We start from the raw sequence: 14,419 nt of genomic DNA on the forward strand, positions 1-14,419 counted from the left end.
CCCCCCCCTCCCCCCCAGCCTCGTCCACAGGAGCTTTGAAGGGAACCGAGCGCAGAAGGCGCGAGCAATGTAGGGGGGTCCGGGGGAAATTTTGCATTTTTAAAACTTCAATAACGCATTTTCAGGCAATTTAAGAGGCAAAGTGAGGTTTGACTACTAGTAACGTTACGCGTAACGAAGAATTATTCAGTAACGCTGAATTTAGGATGACAAATAACGCGCTACGTAGAATTAAAAGGACCAAAAACGCTTCACGAGGAATATTATCGATAACGCTTAAAGAGCGGGTCGGCAACGATTAACGGTGAATCAAAATTGCCTATAAAGGTCAACGAAAAGGGGCATGCAGGCCCTCATAACAAGCTAGCTGATAATACAATATCGTGACACTTCAGCTACAGCTACGGGCAAATTCACTTTATAATCACAAGAAGAGAACTGAAAATTATTTCCATTTTTCTTGTAAATCTATACAGAACGTCTGCAGGATAACTTTATGGTGGTAACCTTAATCCTCGTATGTTTTTTAATTGTGAATGAATTTCATGGAATCTGGTCAAAAATTGCAACCTGCAACAAACGTTGATTTTTGACCACCCCTCACCCTCTAGGAGAAGGGTAAGTGGTGATTACTACAATTTGTATATCAAAATGTTCGGTTCGGCCCTAGGGTCCAAAGGTTTGTTTGCTACACCAACGGTAGTATTTACCTGAATTTGATTGCATATCCTTACAGAAACAAAGAAGTAAACATTAAAATATGTATGAATCATATCTGAGTGGCCTGCCTGATAGCCAGCCAAGGTAGACAGACAAGCTAGCCAGGGTTCGTCTTTTTCCGCAAACCCTGTTAACGGTGCACACCCCAGTTCTTCCGCGACAGGGGCCGCGATAGTGCGCTGTACAAAAGTGACGAAAGGGTTTTGAGGGTTCAAGTTTGAGGCGACATTTCTCATAAACTGCCACGAAATATCATTTAACATTAACATGGCTGAAGAGTGTAAGAAAGGGTGATTTTCAAGGGGTGAACATTTGTTTTGGCTCCGAACCTTACTTCCGGGTATCCTTGCGCGCCATTGAAGTGTAATCCGCCCTAGATTTGACCTAGATTTCGCTCTGCGCCTAGCCTCTACCAGGCTTGAGGGCGCGGCAAGAAAAAGTAGAAATTGGCCAAATAGAGAGATAACACACAGAGGGAGTTTAGCCACCCAGTTAACAGTTTGCCGGCAAACTCCCTCTGCGTGTTATCTCTCTGTATATATAATTGGCCAATTTCTACTATTTCCAGCCGCGCCCTCAAGCCTGGTAGAGGCTACACTGCGCCTCCATAGGACTTAGGAGTGGATTTGCAACCGCTCGCGCCGTGGACGGTTTTAACAAATTTCTTTCAGTACTAGAATTTTCTTTATAAGTTACTTGGGTATAGTCAAGGTTTGAGTCTTTCTGCCAGCATCAGTCATTTCTACCGGAAATTTGTTTTCTTAGGATTATCCAACGCGAAAATTCCCAATTTTGTGCATTAATTTTGGAGTGAAAATAATGTTTTTTCCGTTAATTTTACCAAACTTAGCTGTCCCGTATACAGTTATTCTCCTTCCGCGGCAGAGACGGTCGCTAGATTTGAGGGTGTGCAGCTTAACGTCATTTCCCGCCAAAACGTCCCTTCCCATGGTGCATCGGTGAAATGGTAAGGTCACGTGGCACAAGTGGTCAAAATGGCGACGGCGATGTATTTGGAGCACTACCTGGACAGTGAGTTTTTTTCTTCAGTATTTCATGCGTGTGACGTTTGGTCATCTTTTCTTCTTCTCCAGACGAACACCATAAACTTCAATGTTAAGGGACATGATGTCAAATACATTGTATTCATGATGATTTTCAAAAGAACTTGTCTCAAATCATTCGCAAAATAGTCACCCTCCCAGCATAGGAGCTAGTAAACACCTCTACCGACCTGAACCGGGTCTTCATACATGTGTGCTGGGAAAATAAAGGGCTTAAATTTGCTGTTTGAATCGAGTTCTGATGGTACCTGCGGTACGAGGCAATTGGTCATTTGGTGGTCTTAAATATTTGACCCATTTCAATGACAGGATACCCAGTAGTTTAGTGCAAAAGATACAACGATATTTTGACATGAAAAACTTGACCGGGAAAGTTTGTTGCTCTGTTGTCTCTGTTGAGGGATGGTCCATGCAAGGCTACATGTACTTATCTGTTATCCACTGCTCATCATGTCACATTTTCACTTCCATGAAAAATTGATGTAAGTAAGGTATGCAGGTATGTTTTTGGTCTGACCCTGAGTGTCAGTGTTTGTGTACATGTTACCTTCCTGTGTGTGTGTTTCCCGATAGTTTGTGGTCAACATAACCTCAGTCCTGGCCTGGATGATTAAGTATTTGGTATGTGTGGTATGTGGTTAGGTCTTGGGACAGCCAAGGTCAAGGTTGATAGTGGCTTTCCTTGGTACTGTAATAGAACTTCTAGTTCTACTAGTACATTTGTACTAGTTTTTGTTTCCTGAACTTGGCTATGCACGGGTTTTTCTAGAAAAATTTAGCATGAGGGAGCAGATCGCAAGCATGACAAGGAACGAAGCGACCAAGGGGGGATTTTTTAATAAGAGTAGCCACTTAGGGTTCAATCTGAAAATTGGCATGAGGGAGCTGGCTGGTTACATGAGGGAGCAGCTCCCTTATTCCCTTGTTTAGAAAAAACCCTGCTATGGTCTTGATATTTTGGTAGCAACTACTTATAAGTTACTATAACAGTAGGGGTTTATATTGATAAGTTTAAGTTGCAAATTCCTGTCCAAGGGCTAATTGCAAATGGCAAAGATAAAATAACTTCAAAATGTACAAAATAACACAAGGTAATTGTCTGAAACTATAGAATATATAAGCAGTACCAAATGATCCATCTGACGGGTCTAGACCTTTTAGCCGAATGGTTAGAGTGTCTGGGTGTGAACTGGTTCGAGTGCCGAGACGGAGTGTCTTTCTTGTTTCACTGGTTCCCACCTTGGCCCAGGGAGTACTGGCAAGAGTGCCGCTCCAGGGATATCAAAATCTGAAGATTTGAGGATGATTCATGAAAAGAAAAGGGAGAGTAGACTACTAGTGTAACCGTGGGGGGTTTTCAAGCACAGGGCTTGGAGCATGTAGGTAACATTACCTTAGACCCGATTTACACGTCAAAGTTTGTGATGTCGGGAAGATCGGGACGAGCTACAGCTTTTTTCACCATGTAGAGAGGAATTTTATGGTTTTCCCCACTGTCAGATATCACAGGACAGCTTTGGAGAAGTCATCTGGTGGCTCAGTGGGAGTCCCTAACAACTTGAGCCCATATATAAAAGGAAATTAAAGCTGTCGGGCATGCAATGTCAGGAAGAAATCTAGGTCAGGGGTTGTATACAAGATTTCATATTCTACCTGGAAGACTATTTGTTGTTTGGATCCTATTTTGGGACCCTATTTTGGAATACAATGTAAATTGTAGCTTAACTGTGAACAGTCCCTATTTTGTGGGTGCTCCTAATGCCAGGTCACTAACTACTGCTGACAAGGCCATGGATAGACTTCCTGCCACTTTCCCTTCTTTTCTCAGCAAATTGCAGCAGTGTATGCACATTTCTTCACCTTTCTGTCTTCTTTGCTACATGCTGTAGGTATTGAAAACCTGCCCTTTGAGCTGCAGAGGAACTTTTCTCTGATGAGGGACCTGGACCAGCGATCTCAGGGTGAGAACAGCTCAAAACAATGTTTTAATATACATACGCTGGCACAGGTGACATTCAACATTCTGCTGAAAAAAGTCATAATCTAATACATGTATATATAATATAGTATAGTTCTCAGGGCTCAAATATATTGAGGCACTGGGTGCAGTACCTTAGTGCACCCAAATTTGTAGCTGTGTACCCAGTTTGTTTCTTTGGGTGCACCAAAATATTTTTGTAGGTTTACATACGTAAAAATGTCCAGTAGTGTACAGCATACTAGGTGTCATAAAAATAATAAAATCATTGTTGAGTCCTGGTGAGACCTGGAATTATTAGATTTTGGTTGCTAGTAAGTGGTTTACAACTTATGTGTTACTGTACTTGTTGTATGGAAGGATGTAGTTAAAGGAAGCTACGGAAATGCCCTTAAATGATATACAGAACTTTCATTGTTTACTGTCAGACTCAGAATCGACAAATTCTGTTACATAGCAGAACACAAGATTTACTTGGTACCACAGTAGACCACCATGTTTTGAATCTTACCTGCAGCTGTATGATAAGGCCACACCAATTTGATTTGTTGTTTCTCAGATTTTTTCAGGAAAAATATGAAGCGACAGGGGAAAAAAGAAACAGGCCAAGGCACCCCATGATAGCCAGAAATGTTACAATATTAGCCATGAAGTGAACATACCAGGCTGGTTCATAATTAAAACAATAGATTTTGAACTTTTAATGAAACAAAATTGCATTGTTACATTAAAAAACAAAAAAAAAGAATTAGGAAGAAAAGGACTTTCTTCAACTGTTGGGGCCAAAATATGTCTTTCATTGAGCATTTTGCAGTTAATTTAGAACAAAAATTTTTTTTGTAAGTCAGAAAAAAATGGACAGGGCGATCCGAGAAGCAACAAATTAAATTGGTGTGGCCTAAAAACAATTAAACCTTGTTGTTTTTTTCTTGTCCATCATTGTTAGATCTGCGAGGTGAGATTGAAAAGATGGCTGAAGATTACGTCTCGGATGTCAAAGGGCTGTCCCCTGAGAAGAGAGTAGAGCGACTGAAGAATATTCAGACTGCTTTTAATAAGAGTAAAGAATTTGGTGATGACAAGGTTCAACTGGCCATGCAGACTTATGAAATGGTGAGTTGACCTGTTACAAAATTGTTACACACGATAGATTGTTATTTTGTATTTATTCATGATTTTTCTGATTTAGGTATAGTTTTACACAGTCACACAAACATGCAAACACAGCCAACATACATGTTGGACATGCTTAAATAGTAAGTCATGAAATCATTACACAGAGATGAAAATGGTCACTTGCAATTTTGAGAAAAATAGTACTGCAAGGGAGAATGTAGTGCAATTCACAGGCTCCAAACATACAGTACATGTATGTGGTGCAGCCCTAGAATGCTATTACAAGTTACTACAAAGCCCTGCAAGAGCATGATACAAATGTTACAAAGGTCTACTTGTCGGTGAGGGCTGTAGAAGAGCAGGGGCAGTTGCTGGGTATCTGCAGAAAAGTTCCGAAATTGCAAGTAAAATTTTGAACAACTTGCAACATGCAGGTAACAGTTTTTTTAGCCTGCTGCAAATCTTTTGTGCCAGTATGTTGTACATGTATACATGTAGCCATCGTTTCTCACAGTTATGTTTGTCTCCAGGTTGACAAACACATCCGGAAGCTGGATGCAGACTTGGCCAGATTTGAAGCAGAACTGAAGAACAAAACTGTAGATTCTCCCACAGCAGATCCAGGACCATCGGGAAAAAGCAACAAACGTAAAGTTTTGTGTTTGTAGTGTTTCATCAAACAACCTTTCCTGATTGCTAAAAGTATCTTATTTGAATATTGCAGCAGTTTGGGGCATTGTTACATGTTTTCATGTGAAAGCCACTGAAAGTCAGATTACTACATGTAAGTCTTTTTTTTTAATCTCTGTTACTCCTGAACTCCAAGATTTCTGCTGCACACATTTTAAGGACTTACATTGTAGGGCAAAACTAGGGAAAGGAACATAAAACATCTGCCTTCCAAAGTTGGCCCTTTTGAGCTTTTCATGGAGTCCTCATTTTGCTCACGCAGGACAGGAGTGTGCCAGTTCTACAGTCAATCTAAAACACCTTGTTTTTCTTCCTCAGGAGGCAAAAAGCAAGACAAGAGCACCAGCAAGAAGGGTTCTCAGAAAAAAGGTCGCTTGTCTGATGATGAGACACCGAAGCTCAACAAAAAGAAGCAGAAAACATCACATACAAAGTGAGATTACACTCTCGTAAACTTGTTAGGACCTCGTGCTCACCAAATGTACTTGACTAATAAGAATATAAGAATGAAATAGAACAAGAAGCCATAGGCGACAATCCTCCGTAAAGATTTATATATTTCAACAAATACAATCCCAAGGGTCAACGCCAGACCTACTGTGCAGACATTGTAATTAGGCAACGGTTAATACAATGAGGGCGCGTCACAAGCATAAAACATAAAAAAAAACTAAATCCATTACTGCTCCCACTTCCTTTTACATTTCAACTCTCAAGTAGACGCCCCAGGCCAAAGTCGGGGTGCGAACATTATAATATTAAGGTTTCCCCCGACAATAATCACGAAACAAGCCTGACAGACGACCATATTTACCGCCCCGAACAGCACCACGCCACTGTCCCACCTCCGGGTTAAGTGACGACAAAATCACGTCGAAAATGCTAAAAAAAATACGCATAGAAGCATGTATCTTCTCCATAGAATCTTGAAACAATGCATTTCTCCACTAGAATATCGATGTGTGGTTCTGGAAAATAGCATTCTAGCGCTTATATCGCACACAGAAATGCATGATCAGCGCCGGGCGTCATTGCCTGTAACTGTTACTGTGTGCTTGACTTGACTTCTTCCTTTACCGAAACTTGGTGACCATATCGACGATAGTCACAGGAAATATGTCCATTTATTGAAGTTTAACTTTATTTCCAATTGTCCGTATTCTTATCTAAACATGCTATGGACGATTGATGTCGTTCCAAGCACCCCATGCCGGTGTCCGCTAGATTTCTGGGTCGTCCACGGATTTTCCACAGATGTGTGTATTCTGTGTACAATCTACAGAAATGTACATCAGGTCCAATCATCCGATTCTCCCCTTTCAGTTTTTTGGACTCGGTTCTTGTATGTTGTTCCAGTCCAAACCGGTCCGACTGAACTAGTACCCACCCTTAGATGCACATCAGGCTCCTGGAATGTGCGAATGTGCGAAAAAATGACTCCAGGACTGTCTACAGGGAACACTCGCATAAGGCCAACATTCGCGGTGTAAGACAGCGCGACTGGCCATACACCGCGACTGGCCAAGCCCAGACCCTGCAATTAGTAACAGTTGCACATCAATCCGGCCGAGAGAATTTCAAGAGAATAATACCGGGAAACGATTACTTTTCTTGTTTTGAACGCATAAACATAGATGTACGCTAATCTAGTATACCTGCCATGGCCAGATTATCTAAAGATGTGTGTATTCTATAGCCTCCTTCGCAGTCTTGTTGGGCGTGGGCGTAATTTTTTCTCTGAGCGACGCTAGTAATATGCGGCCGCGAGGGACGATTTGCTGCCGAGGGACTTTTGCCACGGAGAGAAGGTTTCTGTGCTCCAACAAGACTGCTTCCAATCGGCGAGTTAAAAGGACCTCGGATTAAGCCAGCCTTTCATAGAGGCTATTAACATGTTCGTGCAGGTCCAATTCACATGTCCGCGCAAGGGTAATTCATAGATACGCATGACACGCGCTCGCCTTTGTCAACGGTTGGTTTTATTAGCTTGCGTGACGTTATAGTCGAAGGTTCCAACAGAGAACATTGGTAATGTTACAACAAAGGCATTGCCGTGCATATTTAAGCGTCCCATGCAAACAAACCAAGACAATTTGCAGTACATTTTGTACTATTTTTGCTGGTGAAATGTGCAATTCTTTCTATTACGCAACTTGCTGCGGAGCGGTGTGTTCCCCTCCCATGGTCAGTGAGATCAACCCGCCACCAAACAACATGGCGGCACTTTGTTTATCTGTCGACGTCCCCCAGCAATATCACAGTTTAGCTTGCGGGTTCCTGTGGTAGTGATTTGTTCAAAGTTGTTTTTCGTAGCAGCAATGTCTCCGGGATTTTGTTGAGTGGATAGGGCTGGGTTTTCGGGAATGGTTGGCGTTCTACCGACGGGTTGATCGGCGACCGCTGGAAAGTTACAAGTTTTGGCTCGTCGATCAACGGGGCGTGAACACCACCCTGCACTGGTGGCGTTTATTGCGGGAAGTTCACACATCCATGCCAATCGCTCCTAAGTGTTTTTTGATAGCACTTTTAACTCGCCGATTGGAAGCAGTCTTGTTGGAGCGCGGAAACCTTCTCTCCGTGGCAAAAGTCCCTCGGCAGCAAATCGTCCCTCGCGGCGGCATATTACTAGCGTCGCTCAGAGAAAAAATTACGCCCACGCCCAACAAGACTGCGAAGGAGGCTAGTATTCTGTGTACAATCTACAGAAATGTACATCAGGTCCAATCATCCGATTATCACGTTTCAGTTTTTTGGACTCGGTCGTTGAACGTTGTTCCGGTCCAAACCGGTCCGACTGAACCAATACCCAGCCCTAGATGCAAATCAGACTCCAGGAATGTGCGAATGTCCGAAAAAAAATTACTCCAGGACTGTCTACAGAGAACACTCGCATATTGCCCAACATTCGCGGTGTATCAAGACAGCGCGACTGGCCAAGCGCAGACCCCAACAGTTGCACATCAATCCGGCCGAAAGCATGATTGTGTAACACAGGTTACATCTTATAGTAGATAGTAGATAATAGATTCTTTCAGCCAGGTAGGTCTTCCTATACCGGCTCATACTACAGGACGCGTTTACAACTAGCAAATCATTAAATTATCTGATCTACTAATATGTGTGGTTTACCAGCCCCAGACCACATCCGACCACGAGGCAAAACACATTGATGGGTTGCTAAAAAATATTGTCCATTTTTCCAAAGAGCTGCTCCACTAACACTATGGAGCGGCCCAACCCAAAAATATTGCCCATGTGTACAGTCAAGCGGCCAGCACGCTCGTTGCTAGGACGACCGGCCAGTTGCTACGTGACTAATATACACGCCGCCACTAGGTCGCCACACCCGACCAGTTTGAAATCAATAGGATTACGTCATCAGTATTAACATTAAATTTTTCCTAATGTTGACCTCTGACCACCCCACATATCCGTACCCATCAGCCCCGCCCCGACTTACTACCGGTGACATAAACGGACGACAACATTTCAACGGCATGGGGATGTTTCGAAAATAACCATTTACTCCAATATCAAAACAGCTACAGTAAAAATAAAAAGACGTGCATCATCCCGGACATAATGCAACACCACATGCGAAATTACACAGAAATGCGACGTACGGAAGAATGCGTTTTGGCTGCGAACATCTTCCAAAAAACTTGGCATCTCTTAACCATGGGCAAAAACATCTGGAACCACTTATAAAAACCACCCCGTATCTGCATGAACTTTTACCCCCCCCCACTGCTATTCCAAACAACGCGTTTTTCTGGACCATTCCAATTCGCCTCGTAATTGTAGGGGTGCGTCTGCGATATTACATTGACCGCGAAAGCAGCAACGGCAAAAATACACATTCGTGCATCAACACGGGCATGCCCGCAGACGGCGTATAAAATTGCGTGCCGATTACACAAAGAGAACCCAGTGTTTTGACTGCGAACATGAAAAATCAGCCGATTACAACACTCCGTCCGGAGGTCCTGACCTCCTTCACGGAGTAATAATTATCATATACTAGTAGCCATAAGGTGTCAACCAATCAGAAGTCCCCATTTCTTAATAGGTTATGATGCTCACTGGGGGTGAATTCTGATCTCCCATAAACCAGACCATTAGGGTCCCCCTATTGACAGCACCCTGGGCTCGAGATTAGAGAACAATTGTGAATTTGCCTGCAATCTGTGCGGGGAGTGTGGGTCATGCGCTCACTCGGTTGTTATACAATGTAGATAATGATGGGGCCTTATGACACTATATACACCTGGTGGCTGGTACATGTATACACCACAGCAGGTTTATCACATATGTTGACCCTCCCTCAGAGTGGAAGCTGCCCAGCCTGTGATCCTGCCATCCCTGCCTGTAGCCTTCACTCACCCCTCAGACGTACTGGACATGCCTGTGGACCCTAACGAGCCCACGTACTGCCTGTGTCATCAGGTGTCGTATGGAGAGATGATCGGCTGTGATAACCCTGATGTAAGTATGTCAGTCTGCCTCAACCATGGCTCACTGCTGCTGACTGGGTTGTGCTGGCTTTATAAGTTAGCTCAAACTTTTAAAGACATATCCAACAGCAGAAGCAATGTTTTGCAGATATTATGTTTCTGAATCCCAAAGAGTAACTGTATTGAAAACTTGACATTGAGTTTGGATTAGGCAGCAGTTAGATTATACGGCATTAATATTCTGGTAACCCCCTATGTACCCTCCAGATCAATTACAGCCAGATGAAACATGTTATTTTACAAACAACCATTGGACAAATCTCAAAGCGGGAGCGTTTTAATATTATTTTTGCAATGTGTTTCTGTATACTCATTCCTCAATTTATAAACTTACTACTATACTACATGTAGCAACTTTGTTTTACATGTGGCTTGATTTGTGGTCTCAGTCTTCCCATTGAAACCCATACTTAAGATTCCCAAAATGATACCCTCAAAAAAGTGGCCGTTGTTGCAAAATCTATGGGTGATCTTGAAAATAAGGTTTGTAATATGTGAGCAGTTTAGTTGCCCCGACGGCAGGACAGACTGCTATGGGACCGGTGAGGTGAGGTGAGGTGAATATGTGAGCGGATAGTTGTTCCTCAATATTCTGCCTTAACATCTAAATTTTGCTTTGAGTAAAAAAAGTCTTTTTTTTAATCAGCCAACAATGAAGTGGGCACATCTGGGAAAAAGTAATTTAGTTGGTATGGCCTGCGATGCCTTATATGTATCCTCATGCTGTATTTTGTAAATTTAATCAGTAAATGCCTGATGTTGAAAAGCACACAAGTTCACTCCACCTGTTTGCAGGAGTCAACATTTCGATGACTGTCATCTTCATCAGGGTGATTCTGACTAGTTCACTTTGCACTGAAGCTAGATCTAGATGTTACTTACTGCTAACAATTTGATCCCTAATACAAAGTAAGCTCATAGTGAAATAATGCAGTTAGAAATGTCTGTGTGTGTACGTGCCTGTGCGTGCGTGTGAGCATGTGTGGGTTCATGTTTGTATCTACTTGCATGTGTGTCCTTGAAATGATTATGATGCTACTGATTTTATTACAGTGTCCAATTGAATGGTTCCACTTCGGATGTGTGGGTCTTACAACAAAACCCAAAGGGAAATGGTAAGTCTTTATTCTTTGTCAAACAAATACATGTAGAGCTTAATCCTGTGTGTGATGTATGTAATGCTATGGTTAATATTGATGAGATTCTCTGAAACATTTATTGTAAGATCGTATAAAACTAGAATTGGTTATCTGCGGAAAATGCAGCTCACCAGTTGTGGCATGTGCTTCTACATTGTACATGTACATGTACATAGTATGTAGTGAAGGACCCCATTCCTGCACTTGTAGGCTTAAAATGACAGTTCCCAAATTTTGCCCTCCTTGGGCCTTTGAAAATGAGTATGACAGACAAAAGTTTAAATGTAAACTAGGGGTGTTGCTTATTGTAACCTGTTGGTCACAGTATTTTTCACAACAATGATGCAGGTAATCTAATTAGTGGGGAACCTGTCACTCACTCACTCACTCACACCCTCACTCACTCACTTTTACTCACTCACTCACTCGCACTCACTCATTTACTCTCACTCACTCTCACTCACTCATTCACTCTCACTCTCACTCACTCACACACACATTTGCTCTCACTCACTCACTCTCACTCACTCACTCTCACTCACTCACACACACATTCGCTCTCACTCACTCTCACTCACCCACTCTCACTCACTCACTCTCACTCACTCACACACACATTCGCTCTCACTCACTCTCACTCACTCACTCTCACTCACTCACTCACTCACTCTCACTCACTCACACACACATTCGCTCTCACTCACTCACTCACTCACACTCATTCACTCTCACTCACTCTCACTCACTCACTCACTCACTCACTCATTCACTCACTCACACTCATTCACTCACTCACTCACTCTCACTCACTCACTCTCACTCACTCACACTCATTCACTCTCACTCACTCACTCATTCACTCTCACTCACACACTCACACACTCACTCACTCACTTACACACTCACTCACACACTCACTCACACACTCACTCGCACACTCACTCACTCACTCACTCACTCACACTATCCAGGATTTGAACCTGTATGAGTATAGATTAAAATGTTATCTGCATTACTGGTAGAAAAAATCTTGTATCTATGAAAAGGTTTATATCATAGTTCATGTGATACAAATACTTTATAATGCAAATTTGACCTTTTTGCATAATTGAGGAAAATCTACAATTGCTGGCAGAGGTATGAGGTGATGTATTATCAAAATATCAAACTGAACATGTACCAAATCTATGAACATTGACTACAGTATCTGTCTGTTTTAAACAATGACAGATTTTGATACTTTCTCTGTGGTTTCTAGGTTCTGTCCAAAGTGCACCTTGGAGAGAAAGAAGAAGTAAAAAAACAAACAACGGACATGTATCCACAAGTGAACCCCTCATCCTGGACAGACAGTAAATGTTGTACAGGTAGAGATGTATAGCTGAGGACAGCACATATTGTGCCATGTGTTTGTAGACTCCATATTTGTGCAGCTGTCATGTCAGGATGGGCCAGTGGCAGCGCTGACATCACCATGCTTCGTGATAACTGAACAAAAAAAGCCAGTAAAATGAACAGGGAGGTTTGGGCAGCTGATAATAGTCAACAAATCTAGGAAGCGGTAAAAATTTGTTTCACACCCCAAATACTACAGTATGTGAAGTCTCTTCCCTTAGACTTGTATGCTAATCATGTGTCCCGTGAATGTTAATTACAACAGAGGAATATCATAACGGCATTTCTGAACGTTTTGAACTCACAAAGTGGAGTTTATTGGCTCTAGAATGGCTTCAGAATGCAAGGCAAAGCCCATGGCTTCCCAATCTTCTCCAGACATGGTTGGGAGTTCGTTGTGAGCATCTGTGGTTGGGAGTTGGTTGGCAAGGTTGCCTAATTTTGCCTAGTGGTCTCTGAAAGTCATCTGTGCCAGGCAAGTGAATTTTGAAAAAAATCAAAGTTTCTAAAGTCATCTTCTGCTTGGATGCTCTCACATGAGCAACTGAAGCTAGTATATCATGGATACCAGCCTAATAAATGTAGAATGTGTGCCCTGGTATGATGAGTGGAAGCAGTAAATATATTGAAAAACACACGTAATGGAAATCAGACACTATTTTTCTGAATCAAAATTATTGTAATCATTATGGTTAATCAAGGTCTGATAGAAGCAGTGGATATTAAAAGATGAAAATCGGGCGTCCTGTATGAGATCTGAGATGAGCTATGAGATTATTAACAGATAAAGCTGGCGCTTGACTCTGTATCAGAGAAGTATGTAACTATATTCTGCATGAAATTTACCCAGCGACTTTATAGTATGAATCAGTTACCTGCAAATACATGAGACAAGATCACCCCTGAAAAATAATAAACTAACCACAAGAAGCCTTTTGTATCTAACAATGTTACTAGTACAGTACATGTAGGCACAGCACAGCCCTCCCCTAAACCTGTGTAGTCTGCTGTTTCTAATAGAAATATAATGCTTGTGTTATTGGGAACAGAGTTACTGTGTAGAAGTTTCCCATGTGGTACATCTTACCCTTCAATCCTCAATCCTACGTTCATGTAATGTTAGTAGAATACCTGTATCAATATCATTTGGGTTTCTTTTACCACCACCATGCTGATACTTCACAATTTGTTCTCCAACTGTACATGTATAAATGTACAATGTATATTATGTGTATATCAGCCAATCTGTGTGTAAAAAGGTGTCTATTTAGAATATCAGTGGTGCTCAAACCAAGATATTGAAAGTCAAACTTGACTCATGAATGGTATTAGACTAACGGTCAATGTTTGCCAGTGTTTCTATTTTTTTGTTGATGTTTGATTGAAAAGATTTGCCTTCTTTCAAACTTGTACATGTGCAAAATGTGTGGAAAAGTTTGACTGTTCTCTAATTCAAGATGGACTTACCGGGATTTTGTACAAAATGCATTTTAATTCCTCTTGTGGACATACATTATGTGTTAGATTTTAGCAGAAATATCATTTTTACTGTTCAGAATGAATGGTTTTGTCAGTCACCACTGATGTAACATGATTGTAGTATTTTGCATTTGTTTTGTCTACATGCCTGAAACACATACACATGTACAAGAGAGGCCTACAGTTTATAACCCTCATGTTATGTAAATAAATGTCAATAAACCATTGTTTATCACAGACCTGTTTGTCGAAAATACATGTGTTTGTACGTGTGTGTGATTGTGTGTACGTGTGTGTGTGTGTGTGTGTGTGTGTGTTTAAAAA

At 41.8% G+C, this 14,419-nt stretch overlaps 1 protein-coding gene across 1 annotated transcript; it reads left to right on the top strand.

The window, feature by feature from the left end:
* Positions 1-1,636: 1,636 nt before the first annotated feature.
* Positions 1,637-14,328, top strand: LOC109465646 (inhibitor of growth protein 4-like). Its single transcript, XM_019763024.1, has 8 exons — positions 1,637-1,752; positions 3,674-3,745; positions 4,709-4,875; positions 5,409-5,526; positions 5,887-6,001; positions 9,897-10,053; positions 11,136-11,197; positions 12,480-14,328. Exons 1-8 carry the CDS (start codon positions 1,716-1,718, stop codon positions 12,517-12,519), a joined length of 768 nt encoding a protein of 255 aa, XP_019618583.1. The 5' UTR covers positions 1,637-1,715; the 3' UTR covers positions 12,520-14,328.
* The last annotated feature ends 91 nt before the right edge of the window (positions 14,329-14,419 follow it).

Source organism: Branchiostoma belcheri, unplaced genomic scaffold, assembly GCF_001625305.1.
Source record: "Branchiostoma belcheri isolate BF01 breed outbred unplaced genomic scaffold, Haploidv18h27 scaffold155, whole genome shotgun sequence".
Taxonomy (NCBI): domain Eukaryota; kingdom Metazoa; phylum Chordata; class Leptocardii; order Amphioxiformes; family Branchiostomatidae; genus Branchiostoma; species Branchiostoma belcheri.